Source organism: Strigops habroptila, chromosome 4 (assembly GCF_004027225.2).
Source record: "Strigops habroptila isolate Jane chromosome 4, bStrHab1.2.pri, whole genome shotgun sequence".
Taxonomy (NCBI): domain Eukaryota; kingdom Metazoa; phylum Chordata; class Aves; order Psittaciformes; family Psittacidae; genus Strigops; species Strigops habroptila.
In genome coordinates this window covers 55,758,312-55,784,661 of record NC_046358.1, presented here as the reverse complement: position 1 = coordinate 55,784,661, position 26,350 = coordinate 55,758,312, and the positions used below count along the sequence as shown (strand labels likewise).

The window sequence follows — 26,350 nt, the reverse complement described above, 5'->3', positions numbered from 1 at the left end:
TTATTAGAAAGCATATTTTAAAGTACATGACTGTGAATACTGTGAGTAGAGGGAGATTTTTATGTTCTTGTCTATTAGTCTGAAGTTCTGTCTAAGGAGGAAATTAATCCTACTTCCTTAATATTTACTATATTTTTACTTTCTTGGAATAGACTACTGCACAAATCAGCATACATCTGTGAAGGAAGTTATAGAATAACTTGCAGAGTAGCTTACTAGTTGGTTTTGAGTAGAACTTGGACAGTTTTGATGTTAGTTTTGTAGCCAACCTTTATTCATTTATTTATTTGTTTCAATTTAAGTGGCAGACATTTTCCTTATATGAAATTATGCTTTCCGCATATGGATGTTCATAATTTCATCATAAATCTCATAATTAATTATCATTAATTATCTCATGATTATTGTCATTAATTCTCTCATAATTAATTATCATAATTATAATAATTATAATAAATGATACTCTCTATTTTTGACCACTCTACTTCCTAGAATCACGCATTACTGGAGAATCTCTCTTTTTCTTTCTCAATCAAATAACTATAATGTATAGTTATTAGAGAGAAAAGTTTGAACCCGAGAAACTCCTGTACCACCCTAGTGATGCTTTGTGAAGCAATATCTGAATGCTTTAAATATCTGGGCTTTTCTCACCACAGTGCAGGTATTTTACCCTTGTTGAAGTAGCTCAAGCAGACAATTCCAGCAAGGTTCCTCACTCCTGGTTCTCAATGCCTTGTTTAGTGCTTATGTGCAGGAGTTTGCGGGCCGGGGCATGCGCTGGAGCTGGGCAAAGTTTCATCCTGCTGGCTCTGCCATGATGCTGTGCAGGTTCCCAGTGGGCCAGGCACATGGCTGCACACAGAGAAGTTCCTTGCTGGTAGGGTGCACATGGCTCAGTCAGGAGGTAGAAGCAAATTCCCTAATATTGCTTCAAGCAGGAGAACAAGGATGGACTTTAACACTTCAAACTGCCTGTTCTGGGCCAGACCCTCTTCCTCTGTTGGAGGGGTTGCACGAGTTTTTGTTCCAGTCTCGGCTCTGTTACTGACTTTCTACCATGTCCTCAGCAAATCAGTTTCACTGAGTTTATTTCTCTCTGCAAGCTGAGGTAAAACAGCTTTTGTAAAATATATTATAGTTCTATTAGTAAAGCTGCTATGGAATGAAATATACTATTCATGACTCATAAAACATTATGAAGATTAATTGCTACATATTTGTGACTCTCTGGAAGTTACAACATTTTGTTCAATTACAAATTCTTAGTAATCCCAACCTCTTGTTGAAGACACTAAACAGAAGTTATCTCATTAATATTTTTCATCATCTCAGATTTTTTTTTGGATAGACAGTCATTATCTGCATTAGCCCTCCTGAGGGAAGTCATAAAGATGATTACCAGGAGTTAAAATTCTGGCTAGTGCTGATTCAAGCCAGCTAAAAGCAACACTAGCAGCTAACTTCAAAATACTTTTGTGGATAAGGATAAGGTTGGAGACGGTAGAAAAAGCACCTCTGAAATAAGGCAAATACAGCACAAGTTGGAAGGGAGAAGGAGAAGTCCATATGGGCCAGATCCTCAGCTGATATTGTATAGATTCAAAGATGCTTATTTACTCTGTGCCTGAAAAGGCTTTAAAAAGTTAGGGCTATCTCCTTCTGTGCTCATTTGAACACTCTAAAATCTCAGTTCAGAGAGGTGTTAACACACATGTTACTCTTACATATTTAAAATGAAGTATGATCTTCAGGTTCATAAGAGTTTGGCAAAGTTGGATATGACTAATGGATCACTGTTACTTAGAAAATGGAAGTGAAGAGAGAAACAGTGGCATAGAGAAAGAGGTGGTAGAGGATAACAGCTACCTTTGAGTCCTTAGACTCATTGTGCTTTTATTGCAAATGTCTACAAGGTTTCTGAAAATGGGAGTTAAGTTTCTGAATTATTTGATAATTTTAAATATATATCCATAGATAAAGGGGTGAGCTTCAAAATAAGTGATTCAAACAAATGGGATTCAAAATGAAAGAGATAAATGCATTTTGAAATAGTAAAGGCTTTGGGGGTTCAGCTGGCCTGTCATCCATGGTCAAATTCTTTGTTTGGATAGATAAATTAAAAGTCTCCTTGCTGAAAAGTGTTTGGTCTTACTGATTCCTCATATTCTTATTTTGCAGCTTGTCCAAAGAATCAATTCCATCTACAGTGCAAAAAGAGGGAAAAAACGACTAAAGAAACTTTCTATGTCCAATATTGAAACAGCGTCCCTACGAGGTATGACACAAACATTGTGGTTCAGTGAATCCATTCTAATGTTACAGGATTAACTGATTCCATTGTTTCATCCACATCTACCCTGGGCTCTACTTTGTTTAGAACTTTCATCTGCAAACAGTGATAACTTTCGGTCTGCAGGAGGAGAAAATGGAGATGAGCTAAAAATAAATGAGATTCTCATGCAATTCTCAGCATTGTCTATCCTGTTAATCCCATAAACAGAATTTCCATCTGCTTTTTAGTTCATTTTTTGAGTAATTTGCGTCTGTAAGTTTTGTCCAAAATTCACAGTTTTGACCTTGTAATTCATTCATGCTTTTTCTTGGCATGTGAAAGTAACTCGCACTGTGCTTCAGACTGCTTCTGCAAAAGCAGGGGCCACAAAAAAATTCAGGCCATGTTTGTAGTAGGAGCACAATAGAGCTTCAATACGAGTTCACCGCAGAAATACGTCTCGTTGTAAGGATACTTTTGCATGTTACTCTTGCTCAGTCTGGTGAGTTCTGGTGATTGAAAATGTTGCCCAGCAGACAAAGCTCACAGGGTTTACTTCAACTTCTGAAACGCTGAATAGCTTTTACTCAAAATAATTAAAGTCTGAAAAAGAAGTGGGAGGGTTGAAATCCATTTTCCAAATGACACATTCACCTTTGTGGCTTAGCACAGATGAGGGCTCAGTGCAACCAGTTGCTGTAAAGGAGAATGAATTTTGCACTTTCATTAAAATAAAGCTCTTATTCTCATGCAAAATTGAAACTTAATGTGAGGAAAACACAATCTAAGGAGCCATTAAAACTGTTTATTTCAAGTTATTTAAAACTGAGCAGAGAGCATGTGTGGATCACTAGGTTCAATGGGAGATATGATTCTTCCCAGTTTCACCACAGTCAACCAAGTTTATGTTTGCTTTGGTTGTGCATTAACTGATCCCTCTATCTCCTCTGCAGATGAGAACAGTGAGAGTGAGAGTGACTCAGATGACAGGTTTAAAGGTAAGGGATCAGCCTTCAATAACTTCTAGTCAGCCACTGTCACAGACCTTAGCAATGTACTTTCTCCTGCTACTGCACGTTGTTCCTGTCCATGATGGCCTGTGTTTTCCTTCCTGAACTGTCCTAACTCCATTACTGCAGAGTTCACAAAGTTTCCAATGCAGGAGCATGAATGTGGAAAGCAAGGACAAAATGAGCTGTGAGGATCTAACAAGGATTTGGCAACTGTGTCATATAATGAAGAACAGGACCTTTGATAGTTTTGCTTTGTCAGCCACTTCACAGATGCTGATGTTTTCCAGACTGACTACTGGGTGCAAACTTAGAGGGATGAGATTGGATAAATACGCTCTCTTATTACTCATACACTGCTTTAAGTGGTTACTGCTAGCTGCTGTTGGAGGCCAGATTCTGGGTCTGATCCAACGCAATGGTTCTTATACTCTTTTATAGGTCTGCAGTCTTGAAATTGTAGAAATTCTTTTATCAGTGCACAGCACCTGCACAAACTCTGCTTGAGCCAGGCCAGCAAATTAGTTGCTCATTTTCAAAAGTCTTGATACACAGAGAGAACTATAAAAAAGTTGAAGGCAACAACAACAGATTTTATTACTAAAACTCTTATCATGTTGTTTGTAAATGAGGAGGAAACCCCCAAGAGTACAGAGCTGTAGTTATAAGATAGGGGCAAGCATTTGTGTCTATCTACTGCAGAAGTCACCTGCTTACAGATCTTCATTCTGATGACTCCCTAACCGACTGCTCCTGTGTGACCTTATATTTATATTGATGCTTTCAGGGCATCCTGAGCCAAAGATCCAGTTGCCACTTGTAGCATGACAGGATTCACTGAGTCCTCAGTTGTTGGGGTGGGGTGCACTCTTTGGTTTCACCTTGTGCAAATATGAAGCACTGGCCAGCAGCGTGGGGCTATGTCAAGGCAGGACAAAGCAGGTTATTTCTTGGGATTCAGCTTCCCTAGTTGTGCAGTCACATCAAGACCCAAGTGCTTTATCAAAATAATTTTTATGTTTTGTGTTGTTGAATGAGTTGATGACGGCTGGTCATCAAGGGGTTTCCCTTTCTTTCTGTCAATTAATTACTGCTGTGATCAAGTGCTTGTGACATCTTATTTCCCTGTCACAAGGGACAGCCTGCCTTTTGCAAACTGTGGGCAGTGCCAGTGAACATACCCTTAGGGATTGATATGTGCTGCTGATGATCCATTTGCCATTGCACTGAGATCCTGGTGTGAAGAGGTGGGGAAGAGCATGCAGGAAGCAGGTTTTATTTAGCTGTTTTCACTTACTGGTCTACCAGAAGTGGTAATGATGTTACTGACTAGTCTGCCATAGGTGTCTAGTGACAAGTCACTGGATCAAGGCTTGTCTTTGAATCAGGATTGGATGTGACTGTGAATCTAAGATTGCCCCTCAGTTGAACTGGAACAAGCAAAATAATCCTACAGGAGGCAATTTGCACTTCTTCCCTTCCCTGGAGATAATTCCATGGCTTGTATGGCCTAAGCCTGTGCTGTAGAAAGGGAGAAAATACACCTTCAGTAGTTCTTAGCATAAAGCTGTGCAAGGGGCAGGTCACAGAACTGTCACCAATGTAAACCAGGTCCAAGTCAGGCCTGAGGTGTGTCACCCTGGAGGCCCTACGTCATTTGCACACCCACATAAGGGTTTATAATCTAGTTTTATGTGAAAAGAAAAGCAGACCTTTGGCAGGGTAACAGTTATGAATTGCAAATTATTTCAGTGACTTAGTGTTGCAGCACTTCAGTACTTGGAGAGAGTTGTGATTTATAGGTGCAATTAGTGAGGGAGACTACAGTATGAAGGTTTGCTTTTGAAAGGAGAACATGCTTGGAGTAATACATCGGCAAATTGAAAGTCCTTTGTGAATGGCTGTGGCTTACACATACACATTACAGTACCAGGTAATGATTTGTCTTTTTTTCTCCTTTGTTTTTTTCCCCAATGCTAGCTCATACACAACGTCTAGTACACATCCAGTCAATGCTGAAGAGGGCTCCAAGTTATCGAACCCTGGAACTGGAGCTGATTGAGTGGCAGGAACGGGAATTATTTGAGTATTTTGTGGTAGTGTCACTGAAAAAGAAGCCTACTAAAAACACTTACCTCCCAGAAGTGACATACCAGTTTCCCAAGGTAAAAGAAAAACTCTTATGTACAGTTCATTATAGGATCAATAAGGTGAATAAGTGGGAAATTTAATATAAAACTATTTTTTAAAAGGAGTTAATCATTCAGCTTTCATAATTGTTCCAGTGTGATCTGTTACAAAGTGAAGGGCATAGAGAAGATGACTGAAAGCTTTCCCTGTTTACAAATTTATCTTGTCCAGTGCTGGAAAGTTTGGCCTGACAGTAGGTGCTTTAAAGACTCGTTTAAATTCAGTTTCTAAATATTTCACTTTTAACTCATTTTGGCTGTATTAGGTTTTGTTCCAAAATCAATGAAGTCAATGGAAAGACTTTTGCTGATCTGTGGCATTTCTCTTGTGCTCTTGCAACAGAAAGGAATTTGAGTTAGGACTGTGTTTTAAGTGGCCGTTGTGCAACAAGGGAGTTTTTGGCAATTTTAAAAGAAAGACCAAACACAGAAACCAGCAAACAAACAAAAGCCACACCAAACAACAAGCCAGCAGTGATTATCTATGTTTTACTAGCATCTACAAGCCTGTCCTGGGGTCATGCCTCACTCTGCCATGCACAAATAAGAACTAGCTGATGGGCCCTTGCTCTTCAGAGCTCATTAATAACCGTACTCCTGCGGGGTGCTGTGAAGCTGGCACTAACAGTAACTGACTGAACCTCAATTTTCTCCCCCGCAGCTAGAAAGACCAACCAAGCAGATGCGTGAAGCGGAAGAGCGCCTCAAGGCTATCCCTCAGTTCTGCTTTCCTGATGCCAAGGACTGGCTCCCTGTCTCTGAATACAACAGGTAAACCCTCTGGTGCTCCTCTGCTGCAGTGCTGATGGAGTGCGTCTGGAGCAGGCCCAGGCTTGCTGATGCCCAATTAAGGAAGCAGCAGAGTGAGTCCCGGACACTGCAGGCTCAAGCAGCTGTTGTTAATCTTTTTTAAGTTCTGTATTATTTTTCTTCCCTTTTCTCCCTGCCTCACAGGCCTGTGTGGCTGAGGGGAGGACATCTGAAGGTTACTCTCAGTGCTAAACCCAAAAGCATAAATGGAAGTATTTAAAATACACCAGTCCAACCTGGCCTTGAACAGTGCCACTGCCTCCCCGGGCAACCTGTGCTAGTGTTTCACCACTCTCTTTGTAAAGCATTTCTTCCTAATGTCTAGCCTGAATCTACTCTCTTCAAGTTTAAAACCATTACCTCCTGTCCTATTGCTACAGGCCCTACTAAAAAGTCTGTCTCCATCTTTCTTAGAAGCCCTCTTTAAGTATTGAAAGGCCACAATAAGGTCTCCTCAGAGCCTTCTCTTCTCCGGGCTGAATAACTACAGCTCTGTCCTCACAGGAGAGGCACTTCATCTCTCTGCTCATTTTTGTGGCCCTCCTCTGGACCATCTCCAACATGACCATGTCTTTCCTGTGCTGAGGACTCCAGAGGTGAACACAGGACTCCAGGTGGAGTCTCCTCATATTCCCCTAGAATATGAGATGGCTCTTTAGGATGCATGGTCTGAGACAGGTAAATAAAGTAAGACCTGTTCAGAGTGTGTCTAGAGGGACTTTCAACAATGACAAGGAACTAGCGTTCACCTGCAGGAATTACTGTAGCCCAGAATATATATGGAACTTTTTATTGGCTTAGGTATGGCGCATGCAACATTACCATGTTCTATTCTGTGTTGCTTGGCTGTATTATTCAGCACGCGGAAGCACCTGAATAGTGAGTTATTGAAAACACTGAAGGAGAAGCTGACAACTGTTTGGCAACACTGGTATGAGAAGCGCACAGCCCTGCCTACACAGCATTTCACCTCTTCTGCTGCTGCTCCCTTTCATGAGCCCATGTTTGTGAAAGGAGATATTCCTCCCATATACAGCTATAATTATATAAAATCTGGCATTCCAGCACAAAGAAAAGGTGTTTTATATAACGTCATTTAAAACTTGCAAAGCATTCAGGAATGTTTATCAGTCTTAGCTCAAATTCACAGACCCATCCCTTTACCTGTGATGTAATTATAGCCTCAAGCTCTGTTTTACTTCTCTGTCACAAATGGTACTTCGCCTAGGCAGGAATATAAAATGAGCTGGATTTTGGAAATCTGTGTTGTTTCTGAGTCAGAAATTTCTCTAATCTTGGAGAATATCTACAGTTCTCTCTTTAAAAACAAAGACAGGATCTACTAGAAGTTAAAGGAGATACAGCATTTGCATAGTGCCCTCCAAATCTGCTTCTTGCACTCCTTCTGCAGTAAAAGGGGCTGCCATGTGACTGAAATCCAGCACCCATCTCTTCTTATAAGAAGATAGCTAGGTTGTCCACAACTGTGCAGATATTTTGCCCTACAGCTGGTTGAATTTGCCCACAGAGTATGTTCAGATGATAGGCAGAGGGAAGCAAGACCCTCCAGTGGGTAGAATCTCTCACTGGATAAAGCAGTATCCCTTTCTAGATGATCTATCTCATAGATATGCTGTAGTTCTGATAGTAAGACCTGGGCAATTCATTTTCTTTTAGTGAGACCTTCTCTTTCATGCTGACTGGGGAAGATGGGAGCCGGCGGTTTGGTTATTGCAGGAGACTGTTGGTAAGTACATCACCTTCATCTTGAAACACAGAATTCTGTTAAACAATGTTTCAAAACTATAGTCTGAACTTTGAGGGTGTTGTCTTTCATGGTTTTAAAAGAAAATGGAGTTACTCACTCTGAAATTTGTAAGCTCGAGTAAATAAGAATTTGTAACAGCTGTCTCAATCAAATAGATCCCGTCTTGTAGAAAATTCATAAGAATGTGGAAAGTTTCCTGTGTAAGCACTTACTTTCAAAATTCTTTATATTACATGCTTTCAATCAGAATCAAAAATTCTACAACACTGCCAACAAAGGCAAATGTGGTATTCTAAATATTTGTGAGTACTGTTTATCTCCTGGACAGCTGCTTACATCTGCCAGCACTGCCTAATCAGTCTGCAGCAGGTCCATAAGGTAAGTAAATAAGCCACCCTGTCAAGTTGGAGGACAACAATGATGGAGAGCATGCCACCATAACTATTTGCTCAGGACCATGCAATCAGCTGGTGCCAGTGCTGGTAAGTCTAGGTCCTCAAGCTCCTTTTCAGTTCTCATGACCAAGGATGGTCTAGGACAAGACTCAGCCTATCATAGAGTTTTATCTCATCATCTGGAAAATCACTGGTCACCTGATAAACTGAGAGCATGGCTGTGTGTGTGTGTTGAGGGAAGGACTGCACAAAGGCTACAAAGTGTATGAAGGCAAATGAAGCACAGTGCAAACAGGGAGTATGCTGTCCATCCTGCAGACCTGACTGGATGGCAGCAAAGCATAGAGCAGTTGGTTGTTCCTGCGCTAGCCTGTGCTCATCACCTCTCAGAAAGATTTGGAGCTGGTTGTGAATGACTAGGTGGAGAGCCACAGCTCCTGTGCTGTTCACATGACAGTTGTCTACACTTGGCTGGAGCGCTTATCAAGGTATGGGATGCTGCAGGAGCCTTTTGCGTACTCTCTGGAAAATGAATGTCTGCGACAGCATTGCAGATTGTAAATAGTACCCCCTATCTAAGAGACAGGGACACTTGCACTTTCCCCTTCCTTCCCTTTCTGGCATGATTTCCTATCTTTCCAAGTGGGCATACCTGCCTTCAGTAGCTTTCAGTGGCTTCCAGTAGGCAGACCAACTTGCTGTCATTAGAACAGCACTCTCCATCCTGTGTGCTGCCTGTATCTGGCCCTGCTCTTTGTCTACGGTAAAGCTCCTTCTAGTGCAGACAGCAGATGCTCCGTCTGGGAGGTTTTGCTGTGTGTGGTTCCTCTATTTGTAAGAAGCTTCTTTTAAACTAACATAACAGAAAACTTGTTTATCATTTCTGTGGGCGGTATTTGCCATAGGTAGCATCAGAGAGACTCACTCTGTATAACACAGTGTGTAAGTGTAGGCCACAACGAGGTTTATAGATGAAAAGGAAATGTCAGTGAAGGCTTGTGTTGCAGTAAATCTGGGGCTGATCAGGGAGTGATTTAGAGATAAGCAAGAGGAGCACCTGGAAGGTGTCCTTGCTGATGTAAACAAGCGTAACAAGATGTAGGGCAGCAGTACAATTCAATTATTTTTTAATGTGTTGTCATTTAAAAGGATAATAAGGCATCTTTGGAAAAAAATAACAAAACCTCAGAAAGTGTTGACTAGAATTAAATTATGGAATGCTTTCACCACCAGGTAAAGGTGGTTTAAGACTTTTATATTTCTGGGAACATTAGCAAGTTTGGAATCATGCACAGAGCTTACATTTGTGAATGCAAACCAACTGATCCTGGACCAGGCTGAGACAGAAATAATCGGCAACAATAAAAAAGAAGTATGCACAGGAATGTTGAATTAGCTTGTCAGTGAAGGATTACCATAGGCTTTTTTTTGCTCACTTAAGGCTCAGTGAAATCCACCCTTCATTAAAAGCAACATAAAAATTCAACAACGACTTTCAGCTGGTGCAGAATATATGTTAGCATAGTAGGAAATACTGGGAACAGAATTAAATCAATACTACATACTTTTATATAAATGGTGTTTTGTTTTTGGAGATTGGAGATTGTTTTTGGCTATGGCAAAACTCAATCAACCAGATAGCAAAAATAATTTAAAAATGGGAAAAATAAGTACTTGTTAAATCCAGCTAATAATTATAAATCCAGTTATAAAGCTGATCTGCTGCTGTCCTGGGAGATGACTTCATTCAGGATGTTTCATCTGGTACCAAAACCTGACATGAAGAAGCTGGCATGTCTTATCTCACTGGTACAACCTACCCCACAGAAGGTGGAGGGATACGCCTGTACTTTACCAGTTTGTCCTTTTCTGGGGCCTTCTGAGAGCAAAACTGGCACAGTCTGGGGCTTAGAAAGACAGTAGATTTTGGAAGCTGCGGAGGAACATGTCAACATTTCTTTATCTGCGGAAAAAGCAAAAGTAGCAGAGATCTACTGTTGTTTGGATCCTGCAACCTCTTCCTGTCCTGCTGGGAGGAATCGTGGAATTGGGGTTGTTACCTGAAGTGCCTTCTCCATAGGGTTCAGCTGTGCTCACAAAGCGTAACAATTTCTTGTCCTCTGCAAATGTTGATGTATGGGTGGAATAGCCTCACTGACATGTACCTCAGCGTGGCATTTCTGTTTACAGTTACATCCATACTTTTTTATTTTATATATGCAAATACAAAGTTTGTAGGCAGGCAACAAGGAGCAGGTAAATTCTGCAGGCACTGTTTATATGCCAGAGGCTTGGGCTCCAAAACACATTTTTGTATTTCGGTGTTCAATTTCCTGAGCAGTTTTTGAGAGATTTGATCAGGGTGGCTCTGATGTCAAGGAGCACATGGCATATCCTCCGACTAGTCCCGTTCCTGACCCACAAGTTCTGTCAAATCCAACAACTGTAATCTGGGACCTACATGCAGTTTTTGGCAAACATTAGAGAAAGGTGGGGCCATACTGTATAATGTAGAGGCATAAGAAAACCCTAAAATCATTATGAACTGCTCTGCTTCTAGACAAGCCAACTGCTACGAGGCTAATTCCTCAGAAAATTTTCCCCAGCTGTCCTGGCAAGTGATGCTCTTTCAATACCCAGTTGGAGGTGTCACACCTTCCAGAGCATTTGGCAGTCCTCAGCTCCATGGCTAGATGAGCCAACCAGCCTGATCCTGGAGGGATGGCTATCTGTGCCTTCTGTGGAGGCTGGTGCTCCGAGTCCTTTGTTTATGAAACAATTACTTTTTGTCAGCCTTGTTCTCCTTTGGCATGTTGTCATATGAACAAACTGCTCTACTTTTTCTTTTCTGCCTTCAGATTTCACATTCTTCCAGACCCCCTTTTTGGGGTGTGTGCTCTAAAACCCTGCCAAAACTACCTCAAGGGATACAGTGACAATTATGTTCTGTTTGTACTGCAAATCCTGTACAGTATCCCCTTTATATGTATTTGTATTGTTTTGTTTCATTTTGGAATGGGATTAGAATGGAATGTAACCTATCGTACCACAGCAAACAATCTGCACTTCCATAGATAGCAAGTTTCCAGTTACATCTTGATACCTCCAAGGCAATCCTGTAACAGCTTTCCTAGTGACTTGATGTGAGAAGTATGCATCTTCATATAAAAGAAAATGAGCCTATATATAGTAGAGATATTAACTCTCACTACTAAGACATTTTACTGCAAATAAGACATTTTTCTTTAATAACTCAGATTAATTTAACTTTCTTTTCCATGCTAATTAACCCATCAACTTGCTAGGCTCTTTTCTGGAGCAGTTCTTGGGCTGTGGCTCTGCAATATGCACATAGCAGCAGCAAAGGTAATTTGAGCAGTTCCTGCTGAGGGCTTAGCCTCACCCCACCGGTCAAAGACCTCTCCAGTGGACATTACAATGCCCCCAGTGCTATGGGGCAGCAACCTGGATAGGAGCAGAAGGGAGATCAAGAGCACAGGAACAGCAGAAGCACACGGCAGGAAAGAAAAGGGTGACGCTGAGTGTTCCTTGTAAAATACAGATTTTTAATTTGGTTTAGTGTATAATTTCATTTTATTAATTGCCTTGATTTAATACATTAGAAATTGCCTTCTAAAGGATGTGACTGAAGTCTTATCTCTATCTGTGCAACCCCATAGGCTTGTGCGAGTAAAAGCACGGTGGATATATAAGGATCACAGTGGTGAAAGCAGGGACTTTCTTAGTGGGTTTCTGCTGACAGAGCCTCAGCTGTGAGAACCACCAGTATTGGGAAATCTACAAAACTTTCCTTACTGGGAGGCCATGCATGGGCTCTGCAGCCCAGAAAAAGGGTGTAGACAGCCAAAGAGGCACCAGGCCTGTATCCTTTGGGAGATGCTTGGATCCAGTGCAGCTCCTCAGCAGCCTGGGTTGTCAGTGACCCTATGGCAGGGATCCACAGCTGTGCCAGTCCATGTCCCCAGGGAGTCACGCTATGTAAGCTGCTCTTTATGGGATCTTCATGAGCATCTTTGGCTTTAATGCTATGGGAGTTGCTGCAGATGCTGAGGGATGCCAGTTATAGCTAGTGGGGCAATAATGGAGCATAAGATGCTGCATCCTCAAAACAATGTCCTGCAGTTCATTGCTGCAGCTGGCTAATGGGAACAGTAGAAGACACACATAGAAATCATACCAGGGAGATATCTGAGAAGACCCAGTTCTCAGAGCAGAAAGCCTGACAATGCCAGGATTTCTTGGCTGGTAACTTTGTAGTTGCACAAATAAGATGAAAACTTTCAGGGTCTGTTTCGCCCTGTCTTATCTCTTTCTTTCTCTTCACACAAAAAATGTTTCTCCACCACTTTTCTAGGCTAAGACAAGTCAGCCCCAGGAGTCATTGGAGGAGCAGGTGGGTGCCTGAACATGAAGTGTGTACATTAAATCATGAAAAACAGTTGTTAGGTGGGACTAGTTCATCCTGCATTTGCTGGGGCAAGAGAAGGGAATTTGTTACACTGTGAAAGCAACTTCTGTGGTATGCAGACTATTGTTTATGGAACTGAAAAAAGCTCATTGGAAAACCTTTTCTTCCACTTGCCTCCTTCCCTCTACCCTGCTTCTCCCAAGCACCTTTGACAGCCCTGTGCACATTGGGTGCTCTGGCATTAAAAGCTCATGTTTCATATATAACAAGACGACTTTAAGACAAGATTTTGGACTTAAAACACCTACAGTTTTCTCATGGTTTGAATTTGGATTTGCCCTAACAAGGAACCAAGAGTTGCCACAGCAGCTGGCTTGTGACTGACGTATTCGTTTTAGACTCCCAACATTTGAATTGTTCTGATTCCTGACACCATTAAGGAACATCTCCGTTCTGGATATGTTGGCTTGCTGGTGAGACTAGGGCTTGTATGTCTATGAGGATGTGACTAGTTAGGCTTAAGAGAGTTTAAAAGAGTGGTGATCTGATCTGACACAATACCCTGCAAACCTATTTCTCAGCCTCTGCTGAGGTCTGCCATTGTTTAAATTAAGCCAGCAACAAAACAGCAGACTTCCCAAGAAGGAGCCTTGGTGGGTTTTCAGTATGTCTAGTTCTCTTTCTGAAACTGCCAAGCCTTATCTAGTATATGCAGAAAAATGCTCATGGGAGGCATCTCCTCTATCTTCTTGATGTCATCCATTGAAGATATGCACCCCATCAACTTGTGTGTGACTAATATAACTGAGCAGGAGAAATGTACTGGGAGGTTATTCAAGAATACCACGTTTCCCTGTTTAAGCTTTGGATTGAATCTACATCTTTCATTGTTCCAAGATCAAGATGGTCCCAGAGCCAGGTAGGATTAGAACAGTGTCCTTTTCACTCCCCTGCAGAAGGGAACAAACATCACACAATGGATGTGTGAAAATGGCATTTGCATTGTCATTTGGAGTTAAATGTTTTTATGTACTGTCTCTGTTACATGATCATTGCTCTACTTACAGCTAATTGCAATTGAAGCATCTACAGTTCTGGTCTCAAAGGGAGACCCGGGTTTTAGAGGCTTACACAGAGCTAATGCATGTGCTTTGCAGAGGCCACTTACTTCAGGAAACTCAGCTGCTGTTGTGCATTTTTGATGGCCCTTTTTCACCTGGCTGTGGGGCAGCCCTTACTGCTCCCTCTGGTTTTCCTAATATTGCTCTCTGAAGAATTATTTAGAAGATCTCAGGTGAGATGTCCTGTCCCATTTTGGGCAGGAAGGAGCACAGCTTTTCTGGAGTCTTCATTTTGATGCTGGTCTGTTTCTTGCTGCACTCCTGCTTCCTTGAGATGGCAGGTAGGTCTGTGGCACGTGTTTCTCTTTCTTGCTGTTTGGTAGGTCTGTTTTTGCTGCCTTTCCTCTCCACACAGTGTATCTTCAGGCAGGTGGGAGAAGCTAGTAGGAGAAATCCAGGAGGAAAAATATTGGGTTTGATCTCCACTGCTTTGCTTCCTCTTGATGTCAACATGCTGGGGCTAGCATTCTCCAGTTATTTCTGGACCTGTGAAACCAGGAACTTTCCTGATACCCCACAGCCTCCCCAATATCTTCAAAAAGATCAAACCCCTGAGTTATGAGTCTGAATGGCTGGTGAGTATGCGCACTGCAGGGACATCCTGCCTTGCTTTGAAAGCAGGTGTGTGCAGTATCTCAGAGAGTCTCAGTGCTATGCCAGACTAGGAAGAGATCTCTGAAGGCTCCCCTAGATTTCAAGCAAATGGGCAGGGAGGTGTGATTTGAAAGAGAAAAATGTCAGGCATATTTTTTGGAGCAAACACCTCCTGTTTCTCCTGCCAAATCAGGTTTTGCAGTGGGCTTTAGTCAGTGAACTTCAGATTACACTCACTGTAAAAAAGACTGTCCTTAGCCACTTGCAGACCAGCCGTCATGCAGATCTCGGCTCCTCCATCTTGTAACCAGGTTCTTGTCATCTCATGTTGATCCTCTTGGGAAACTGTCTTGTTATCAACAAAACTCGTTAACATTTTCATTAGTGATACTGGGCTAAGGCTGAAAATATCATGGTCTCCATAAAAACAAACTGAAAACAAAACATCATTCCCTCCATCCCTCTTCCAGAAGGAATGCAGTGCATCAAGGCAGAGTCACTCAGATACCTCTCATCTGTGCTACTTTACCATACAGCTCCCTGAACTGGACCTATTCATCCTGTAGAAGAGTGAGCTTTGGAGAACATGACTCTGAGGCTTTGTAGCTACCTTGTAGAGCACAGCCTGCAACTTGGAAGCACCCTCTTCCAGGAAAAGAAGAGGTTAAACCAGTACCGTTGGCCAGACCCAGTGCCCAAGTCTCCCCAAGTGAAGAGAGATGAGTCCAGGCAGAGAAGGGAGAAGTGTCATCTCCCATACGATGTTTTACTAGGAAAGAAGCAAACTGAAGCACAATAAGCAGGTGTTTTGGATGTAAAGTACTTTACTTTGAGGTGTAAAGTAATGGCTGAGAGGGGAAGTTAATGTGAGGAGTTGCCAGTTTTGGAAATTTGAGAAGTCTTGCCCCTCAGAGTGGCTCTGCCTGAGGCTTTTGCTTGCTGCCTCTGATTTGTGTGCATCTGGGAGGCTGTGCTGTTTGCAGGAAAAAGTCCCTGGAATAACAGGAAAGGATGTCCTATATGATGAGAGTGAGGAGGGAAGAATCCCAGCTTTCAGAGACGTGAGCCTTTAAGATGTTTGAGAGCAACGGTATTTCTTAAAGGCGAATCTTTGAGTAAGTGCTAAGCAGTTATTGTTTCTGGTCTTATAGATGACCCAGGAATGTGATGTTTTTACTGGCACTCAGTGAGACAGCTTTTGGTTGGGAGCTATCCAAGGCTCCTGGCATGGCTTCGGCATTCCTGCAGATTTGACACAATGATTTTAACCAAAATCCCACATGCTTGATATAATCACTCAGTGCCTTTAGAAAGGGTTTTATACCTAATATGGACAAAAAAGGGCTCCGCTTTTTCAGAGATGTGACGTGTAGTGAGCAGGTTTGGATCCAGAAATAGACTCATCTGTATTCACTTAGCTTTGGTATTTTTTGTGGTCTTTATTGTAACATGCAGACACCTGCTGACTGCCCAAGTCTAGATTGCAATATTCAGATTTAAAAAACACAGCTACCCCTCAGTTTCTCTTGATTGACATCTGTGTGGCATGTAAATGTCAAACACACCATGACGAAGTTAATCACTGTATCAGCAGAGTCTAATAATGAGACAAAGATAAAAATATACTGGCTGCCTATGTGGATACAGAGAAGATGATCAGCCCCTTTGGCTAAATGTACAAGTGGGCAGAAGTTGATGGAAACAGTGACTGAGCTCCTTTATCAGAGTCAGTATTAATGGAGAGGATTCTGTCACTGTTGTATACCAATGATGTACAGCTGCACGGAGGCCGTGATGCCAAGCAATTCTTTTCAAGCCACTCTTCACTCCATGCTGCTCAAGCACAGCTGGCTTCATGAGCTGTGAGGAAGTTGGCAGCCTTATCTTGTCTCAGACCCCACTTTCAGCTTTTTGCTGCTGGGGTACTGGGGTTTGCTAGTGTACCTGCAGCAGTTCTGTGCTGTGATGGACATAGACAGCTCCTGCGTGAGGCAGTGCTGGGACTTCCCTGTGTTGTATCTTGGGACTACATGTGACTACATCTGAAGTCAACAAGCTGTCTTCTTAAAATAACAGCCCCTATGAAGTGTGTGCCTGCTGATCTGGTGAAATTAGTTGCAACTACACAAAACAGGAAAGCTGCATTGCAGCTTATTAAAAATACAGTGGGAAGCTGCTAGGCATGGATGTCACTGCTGTCTGTGCATGTTGTACACATGCAGGACACAGGCAGACCAGCTCTCTGCTCTGAGGACCTTGCCCGTGAGGATGGTTTTACTCAAGTGCTCGGCATTGACCTAATTCTACTTCTTTTCCAGTAAATAAGCTGAATCCAGCCAGTGGTTGTACCCTTCTTTCACAGACAGTGCCGATGGGCCTATACTCTCCAGGTATAGGTAGGGTTGCAGAGGCCAGTATGCAGAGGGAATACACATCAGTCATACCTATTTAAACCATTTGCTTCTCTAGGAAATGGCTTCAATAGCATGGTTATAGAGGATGGTCTTTACATGGTTTTTTTTTTGGGGGGGTGGGTGTTCAGGAGGGATGCGCATCATTGATTCCTACTTGTTACTGTTTAAGAGTTTGATGTTTATCATGCACTAATCTGAGGAAGTTAATGATTTAGCTCTTGCGGCTTGCCTTTTTTTTAGGTCTTTGTGGTCCTTTCTGTAAGCTGAGCTCTCTCTGAACATCGTGGAGCGAGTGGGGAACTAAAGCCATCATAACTAGTAGTGTAGTTCTCATTTTCCAGCACTTGGCCCCAGGGTGGCCCCACTCCTCATGCCGCAGCAGGAGCAGAGGACAATGATAGCACAGGCATGAGTTACAGTCACAGTTAAATGTGCTTTTATGGCTGCAAGCTGGAGCAGAATTGCAATACAGCTCCAATGTGCTGTGATTTCCAAAGTGGATAAGCACTATTCACGCTTTTTAGTTTCCTCTCTTATGGAAGAAGCAAAATGCTTTTCCAAGAGTAGCTATTTTGATGGAGAAAAGGATAGTGAAAGATGTCACATGATGGCCAACTGTGTGATCAGAGAGAGAAGCGTATTTCCTTGTGACTCCAAATTAACATGTAATTTAAATCTCCTTTTTACTGTTATCAGCCAAGTGGAAAGGGCCCGCGCCTACCTGAAGTTTACTGTGTCATCAGCCGGCTGGGGTGCTTTGACTTATTTTCCAAGGTAAGGAGATTTTTAATTTGATTGTTTACTGAGACACATCCACAGTGATGAACCAGACAAGAAAAATTTTTTCCTTTGATGGGAGATAACTCTATTTTACAGTTGCTCTTTTGGATATTCTATCCCTATTATTGGGTTCATCAAAGAATGTCTTATTACTTCTGTGACTGAGGCAGAACTTGATTCAAAAAACATCTGGGTGTCTGTATGATCTGGCTGACTGAAGGTTTTTCCATTGTTTTCTAAAGCCTTTCTGTGCTGAGTTGTAATTCTAGGCATCCACAGTTTGAATGATGGGCCAGTACCACTTTTACTTCAGTACACTGTGGAATGATGAGGTTGAGAAAAAAGATTATTTGATAAGTGAATTCTATATGCTTAACTCTATTGACATGATTTTTTTATCCTAGGAAGTTAGGAAAGTATGGATAATCTTTTAATTGTCCTCCACACTAGCACATCCAAAGCTGCATTGTATGCTGTTGGGGTTTACCCAGGTGATACATTTCTTGACACAAGAATTTCGAGACAGTAAGCAAGACATTGCAGCTATACTGGGGGATTGAATAGCCACAGAAACAGTTAACTGCCAGTCCGCTCCAAAGCCACAAGGATTCTTCTTTTCTAAGGCAAAAAGTTATTAAAACTAACTATTAAAAACATTTTTGATTGATTAACATTTGAAATATCTCTCCAGCTGCCAAGGCCTCCTAGTCCTCTGAGAGTATGTCTTGTAAAACCCAGTGAGTATCTCAGAGTATCATATAGGATTTGCTGGTCATCTCTGGAAAACTATGATACGCGTAAAGTCAAATGGCTGCTTTCCCCTTTTCCAATTTCGATAGTGTTCACAGAGATGTCGTTTATAATTTGCCAGAGATTTTTGCTTCAGATATGCGAAATCTCACAGAACTTACAGAGATGATTTTTTTTTGGTGTGTGTTCTTTTGTATAGGAATAAAGCTGAAAAGAACATGTAAATCATTGAAGTTAATAAAAACCATAGAGTATTATTCATATGATCTAATAATCATATGCAACGTTCTCTTCAAAGCAGGTTTCAAGCTTTTCTAGATAAAACTTCGTCTAACACAAATCTTGAGTGAAGAAAAACAATGGGTTGCAATAGTTGCAATTCTGCTTCTGACGTCTTTCATAAAGCTCTGAAATCAAGGGTTTGTAACAGTGTCTCTTAGACAAAATATGTATCTAAACACAGATATCTGTGAGTGAAATGGAATGCATTGTTCTGGGAGGATAACACAGCTCATCAAACTTGTGGTATGGAGACATGTCCTGAGACTCTTTGTTTGCTTTTACGCTTTTATTTAATTTTGATAGTGCACAAATTTTCAAAAGAAAACTTGGTAGAGAGGAAAAAAAGGAAAAAAACCAAACTGTCCTCCTTACAACCAAGTATCACCTCAGCTGAGGTGTGAAGCCAGACAAGGAAGGTCACTGCACCAAAATTGCAAATAATCTGCTTTCCCAGTTCATTCTAACTTGAAAAAAGTGTCATCTTTTGGTTTTTTTGCAACCAAAGTGAACCCATGGTTGGCAGGTGAGTGTAATTTCACTGGCCTCAGCAGGGGCTGTTCCCAAGCTTTGTGGCAAGCAGGCCCTGGCCACACAGCCCTCACATTCTTGCTCTGTGCAGGAAGGAAGGCTCCCACTCAGTTGCATATTGGGCCCTAAATGGGGCTGTAACACACCTGCACTCTTTTTCAACTTTTCTGTGGCTCATGGGCCACAGAAGGATAACATCTGCACTGGAGTCTGGCCACAGTGGTACTGTCCTACAGAGGGCTATCACCTCCCTCCTGACGGTACCAACACCAGGGTGGGAGGAGGGTGTTTGGCAGCACACAGAGCTGACTCCAGCCCTGGGCTGGATTTAGAACAGCTCTTTAAGCACACACTCCAAGCACTGCATTTGGAAAGGGGTTGGAGGGATGAAACAATTGTTAAATGGAGGAAGCAGAGTTCGAGCCTTAACATCCTTGTTGATTTTGGAGACAGATGTAGTGTGGATAGAGATAGAAGTTCTTGAAAACTGAGACAGTCTCTTCTTCCAGCCTAGTAAGAGGAACCTGGGCTGTCCTAAAAGATAAATCCAGTGAAAGAGAGGAAAACAATCATCACAGTGCACTGTGTCAGACTAGTGAAAACAAGAAACAGTTGTCTTTACAAAAGAATGCAAGTGATGAAAGACAATGAGATATTAAACCTTGGATATTATTTATCAGAAAAGCAAAAGGAGTCCTCTGTTTTAAAACATTTATCATCCTGTTTCTAATAGCCTGCATTATTTTCATTTTCCTCAAAGCCTTTTATGGTCACTGTTGTAATACCTACTGCTAAGACAGACTTGAGAACCACAGATATCTTTACTTCCAGCCAGTTCACTTGGTCATGGTTTCAACAAAGGTTTTTGACCATTTGATTTCCTGAGATCTCTGTTCAACTTTTATACAGTTTAAATGCTCCTTTCTATTTGTGCTGTGAAGGCTGTTGGGACAGGGATATGAGACACACATGGCCCCCACCTCCAGCAACACAAAGCGTCAAATAGTGACTGCAGAAAAGGAGATTATGTGTTAGGCATATTATAACTGCATGCTGGTAGTGTGTAGGAGCACTAAGGGACCCAGGGCATAGCCTTGGTTCATTACTACTTCCTGTTTGGGCAGCTGGTTTGATTTTGGTGAGGATAGTCATTGAGCTGCAAATTACATCAAGAATGAAACTGATATCTTCATTTAGGGCTATCTGCCACTTCCATGGACTGGAATGCAAGCTATGTATATAGGGTCAGCTTTGCTTTAGTTAGGTCTTTACTATGTTGCAAGAAGGAAAGGGAAACTATGCACCAGTGAATGCCTCTGTTGGCATTTGGTGTCACTAGCTATCGTTGTAAGTCTCAGCTCGTGCTTAAGTATTTTTAATGTTCTGTTTCAGTGAAAAGCGTTTCCAAGAGAAACAAGGGAAAATACTTCAGACCCACTAACTCTTCTATGGCCTTTTGCTCTTGAGTGGTGGTTAAAAGATCACCATTTCAGGTCAAAACACTAACTGCTTTGAAGCTTTTTTTCTTATTTTCTTTAGTTTTATCATCTATATGGTCTATCTAATGTGGGAAAACTTAGCTGTGATCTAATTTATGTTGGCCCCTGTGACCAGAGAGAAGAAAATAATAGTCCTCTCTATCTGTTAGAAGTTCCATCTGCTTATTTCAAAACTACATTGCCTGCTCTGCATCATGTCAAACAGTAAAATGACCTTAATGCAGGCACCCAGTGTAAACAGCTGGGCATGCTTCATGAGGCTGCTTGTGGCGGCTCCAGCTCAGCACAGACCGCGACGTGACTGGTGCTGCCACGGCCAGGATTCTTCCAGAAGCTCTTTCCTGGTGGACTTCTGCTGGCATCATAGTGTGGCAGGATTGCTTTTCTTGCTGGTCTGGCCTTTTCCTGCCCTTTAGGTTGAAATGGAAGAGGTGCCTAAGACAGAATAAAGTGTATCTCCCTAATAGAAATTTCAAGGTATACCACTGAGACATGATGCTGACCTGGCCTGTGATCATGGGATTTTTCTAGACCTTTTCCTCCTTCAGCTCACCCTGTTGTTCAGGCAAAATCCCAACAAAATAGACCCCTTTTGCCATGCTGAGTCTTCTTTCTCCTTTCCAGATTTGTTATTCCTTCCTTGTCTCTGTGTTAACTGCATCACAAACAGGCTCTATTTTATAACTAGAAAATCATTTTTAGAGTACAATCAAATCCTGTGGCTTTAACGGTAGTGAAGAAATGCATGGTAGAGGAGAATTAGATCTGCCATGTGTTTAGGCACATGCGTGTCAAAGTATGCTTCAAAAGTATATGTGGTGCTGACATGTTCTGTCTCTTTTTCTCTTATATCTTACTAATGGATCAGATCCTGGATGAGGTTGAAAGGAGAAGGGGAATATCTGCTGCCCTGGTTTATCCATTTATGAGGAGTCTGATGGAATCTCCTTTTCCTGCACCTGGAAAGACAATCAAAGTCAAAACCTTTCTGCCTGGAGCTGGAAATGAGGTAAAAAACAACTATAAATATCAAAGAGCAAAATCAAAACAGGAGGAGACATGTGGATGCTGCAAGCCATGTGAGGTGGTACAACCTCCAAATGAGCAGTGCAGGAGCTGCACTACTGTTGCATTTATTAATAACTTCGTTTAAGAAAAAAACACAACACAAATGTCTTAGCTTGCCTGGCCTGCTGTGGATAACAAACTACAGTATTGCTGGGCTTTATCACAGTGATAAAGTCATTTCCCATGCTGACTGTATTTGAACAGTCCAGCAGCTGGTTGTTATTGCAAACCTCATTACTACTAGAGGAGTGACCAGCAGTGTTTAAATGGCTCTTTTTGGCAGTAAGTACCCTTTAACTGGCCCTCAAAGAAATAGTCTATATTTGGAAAAGCATATCATATAAAAGTTTTTTTGTGTGTGCACACATATAATAGATCTGATTTCCTTCTGTTACTCTCTCAAGTAGCTAGAAGCCTAGCATTATACGTTGACTGGAAATTTGCAATGTTGGTGCCTTGCTTAAAAAGTTTTTTGTAACTTGAGGCTTGCTAGCCATTTGCCATGTCAAATTCTGCTCACTGCATGTCCTTATGTAAGTATACAATAGCTCCACTCAGATGGGCAAGCATATAGAGGAAATTAATTATTGCAGATAGGAATAGAATTTGGCCCAGTTAGTGTAAACAGGAAAAATTCCCCTCTAGGGTTATTTTACACTCCTCAGGGTTAGTTTTACAGCACTATTACTGTTTTTACATTGAATCATATTTTCTCCAAGTGTAAAGCCACCGACTTCCATGGGGTGGGCCTGTAATGTCACTTGGTATGAAATGTAAAGGGCTCCTTGTATAAGTGACTTGCAAGGCATGTTTAAATTGCAAGCGTTTTCTTCCGGAGAAGCAAAGGAAAACTGAAAGGCTGACTGGCATAACAGTGATAAGATCTGACAATGCTGTCTTGATGTGAATATATCTGGGAGCCATGGATCTGCAACTTCTCTATCCTCTGCTCAAGCTTCTGAACTCTCCCAGAGAAAAACATTGAGATAATTTCAAACAAACAAACAACTCTCTTCTGGCTGAGCTTTGCTCTCTGTTATGCTAGTACAAACTTGTTATTTAAATGGAATGCACTGGCTTAATTAGGAACAGAATCTTGTCCTTCCATTGTGGCTCCTCTGGCCTAAACAAAGATGATGATTAATTGGGAAGTAGACAGTATATTTCTTTGTGATGAACAGGCTGAAGCAGAAGGCTTTGCCAGGCAACAGAAAGCATCCATGGCATTTGTAAAAGCTGCCGTAACTTGCATTGCATCCTACCCCGCAGCGAGATTTTAGCGCTGGAATATTTGCAGTAAAACCAGCTCCTTGTGATTTGGCACATAAATGTGATTCAAGTTTGCAATCCAAATGCTAAGGAATGGAAGTGGGCATCTTTACTGAATGTAAGAAAGAGGTAGGCAGGCAGCATTCCTTAAGAAGGTAATCATGGAACACCATCAGTCCACAGTTTGATTTCTACTGCTGTTTGGGGCAACAGCTGAGTGATGGGTATATAATACTCTGGAACTATAATATTTCTGTATTTCAAGCTTTAAAAAGTCAAATCTGTTCACAAATAAATACTGTTCTAACAGTGACTTTCTTTTTACAGTCCTGTGTTACTGATCACAAACAATAGTGCAAATAAACTGGTATGAACTGGTTTTGTTTCTAGTATGCTGTGGTCTTGATCATATCCTTAAACCAGTGTTTGTGAGGAATTTTGTAAGGACTACTCCAGTTTAAACTCAATACAGTATGCTTGTGGAATGTGGTGTCATGTGCCTGAAAACACAAAAGCAGTCTAAAGCAATAAAGTGACGGTACTTTTGGGACATATGGAAAAAAGGAGATGTATATATGTTCCTGTTAATATGTCTTCAGAGATTTCAACACAGCTTCAAGTTGGGCAGCTTTTCCCTTTTCCCTTCTGTTTCCTCAGATTCCTCAGTAGTTCATCATTTGCTGTCTTGCGCTTCATATTTTTCTCCCTCTGTTACTCTCCATGTTTTTTTTTTCCCCTCTTTTTTCTGTCCTCTGCCTTCAAGTTCCACATCTGAGCATGTCAATTGCAGAGTAAAAGGAAGATATAATAAACGAATCAAGCAAAAGGCATTTGAGAAAAGGAAGGAGAGGGCCTGAGGTCATGGATGAAGTATGAAAATTAGACTTTAAAGGGATGTCACAAGTCACCATCTAAGGCCTTGTCCTGACTCCCCAGTTAAGTATACAAATGTACATATCTTTATGACAAAAATAAAGTTTTAAAGTTATGTAGTGAATTATGCATCATAGAAGAGTGTAAATGAAGTAATTTGGGTTTAAATTTTGCCTGGTCTTTAAATTCAGTCCCTGGCTGCTATCTGGATGTAAATTTGAATTGGTAGCTAAATTTATAACCAAATCTACCTTGTCTTTATGGCTGTTTTCACCAAGTAAGCTTTCGGTTCCAGTGTTCTCAGCTTGTTGCTTGCTTCATACTATTGACTCAGCCAAGCTTTACATCTCTGAGAGGGGGCTTTCCTCAGAAATGACAGCAGATTTAATGTGCTCAACTGTATTCTGGGAAGAAGACTGGCTTGGCAGTGAATTGTGTAATATGCCATTTCTCTGGAGTGCTGTGCCTCCAGCCGCACTTTGCAAAAGAGGATGGGGGTTGTTCTCTGTGTCCCCAAAACAGGAAAGCATGGAGAAGTGCTGGAGGGGCCCGGGCTGGGGTGCTGGGCACCCTGGTGTTGTCAGCCCTGGCCAGTGATGCTGACTGATGTTTGTTGGATGTGTTCAGGTCATTGAGCTGCGGCGGCCCATGGACTCGCGCCTGGAGCATGTAGACTTTGAATGCCTTTTCAAGTGCCTCAGCGTTCGTCAGATCATCAGGATCTTTGCTTCTCTCCTGTTGGAGCGGCGTGTCATCTTTGTGGCAGATAAGCTCAGGTAAGTTGCAAAGGGACCTGAACCACACATTCAGGACAGTACTATCTCTGGATTCAAAAAGCTTTATGTGATGTCCAGATGGTTGTCAGATGTGAGGATCCTCTCGTTGGAGGATTTAAATGATTTTTACATCAATGGATGTTACTTGCATCAGATGGGGGACATATTCACTAGCAGTCACCAGCTACAAGCCATTTGTTCTGTCTTACTTTCCCATCTGTAAAATGGCAATTACAATGCTCATCTGCTTCGTAGTCAGCAAATGTTTGCACAGCGTTTTGAAGCAATATAGTCCTAGCAATATTTTGTTTCAGGTTTTGGAACAGAGCACTCCTAAACAGTAGCAGAGATCATCACCAAGGTGCTTCACCTTGTGGACATGCAGTGCAGCCAGGCAGGGAAGTGGGATGCTAAAAGTTCACCTGGTTTGCTCCATGCAGTACAGAGAGTTTATAATGGGGATAGGCTTCAAATCCTGCATTACCAAACCTATCCAGTGGGAGTGTTAATAATACTATTATGGTCCATCCCAACTAGTTAGGATACTTTTCCTCTTGTTCAAATGACCTGAAAACATTTCCTCTCCAAAGCTCTACCTTGGTCAACTTGCTACATCCTTTCAGTGTACCTCTTACTTCCCTGCCCTTTGATTGCAGTCTCCCCTCCTTGGGTCCCCTGAGGCATGAACTCACCCCAAGGTATAGTGCAAGTGACAGGTCGTAAATCCACATGGCCTTTACCAAGTAAATGGGAGTTCTGTGTAGGCTGCACTCCTGCCCTTCAGCAAAGGATCACCCCTGGTTTAGATGCTTGCATAATACATATAGAAAAGTGTGAACACTGTAAAGAAGATGTTATTTGGTGTGGCATGATACATAATAAAAGAGGGCAAATAAAAATAAAGACCCTAATTTATTAGACTCAGGAACATCAAGCATCTTTTAAAAAGACACATAAGACTGTGTGGGTGGTTAAAAACTCATATGGATCTACCCAAACAAACTCTGTTAAACACTTTATCAGCCCCGACCTTCTCTGAATGACAGCCAGAAATAATAGCTGCACTTAGTGGCCTCCAGTGTATATAATAGCAAAAATACTTTGCATAGTAAAAGCTTTACAACCTTTAGGGGAGAATGTCTTAAAGCTGCAGACCCTTCTCAGGTTATAAAGTTACTTCCTTAGCAGTCGTCTTTGTTGTCTAGAGCAACAGGAACATTTTATTTCAGCTCTTCCCCTGTCAGTAACTCTTAGTTTGAATGACTATTTGGGATGACTTAATTTCACATAAACTCCTGGTGAGAATTGTGTAGCTGGTCCAGGGTTTCTGCAATACTTTACTAGATATGTGAGTCACACCATGAATATTGGGGCAGGTGGCTTTTGAAAATACTGTTGGCATGTTCCTTCTGACTCTTTTTCTATAGCATGCTTCATTACATTGTTCTGTCTGTTTCTGTTTTGCTGTTCATTTAGCAGAATTAGTGGCACCCACAAGTCTGACTGTAACTCAGAATGAC

At 41.7% G+C, this 26,350-nt stretch overlaps 1 protein-coding gene across 8 annotated transcripts in view; it reads left to right on the top strand.

The window, feature by feature from the left end:
* Nucleotides 1-26,350, top strand: part of DENND2B (DENN domain containing 2B) — a 181,940-nt gene that overhangs the window by 131,704 nt on the left and 23,886 nt on the right. For all 8 annotated transcript variants that reach the window (XR_003991093.2, XM_030483962.2, XM_030483957.2 and 5 more), the window contains 8 exons: nt 2,182-2,278; nt 3,229-3,273; nt 5,266-5,450; nt 6,136-6,245; nt 7,962-8,031; nt 17,702-17,779; nt 21,713-21,853; nt 24,682-24,830. Coding sequence is in view for 7 of the 8 variants with exons in the window: in XM_030483962.2 (XP_030339822.1) it covers nt 2,182-2,278; nt 3,229-3,273; nt 5,266-5,450; nt 6,136-6,245; nt 7,962-8,031; nt 17,702-17,779; nt 21,713-21,853; nt 24,682-24,830 (875 nt within the window). In the remaining variant the exon portion in view is untranslated. The remainder of the gene's footprint in view (nt 1-2,181; nt 2,279-3,228; nt 3,274-5,265; nt 5,451-6,135; nt 6,246-7,961; nt 8,032-17,701; nt 17,780-21,712; nt 21,854-24,681; nt 24,831-26,350) is intronic.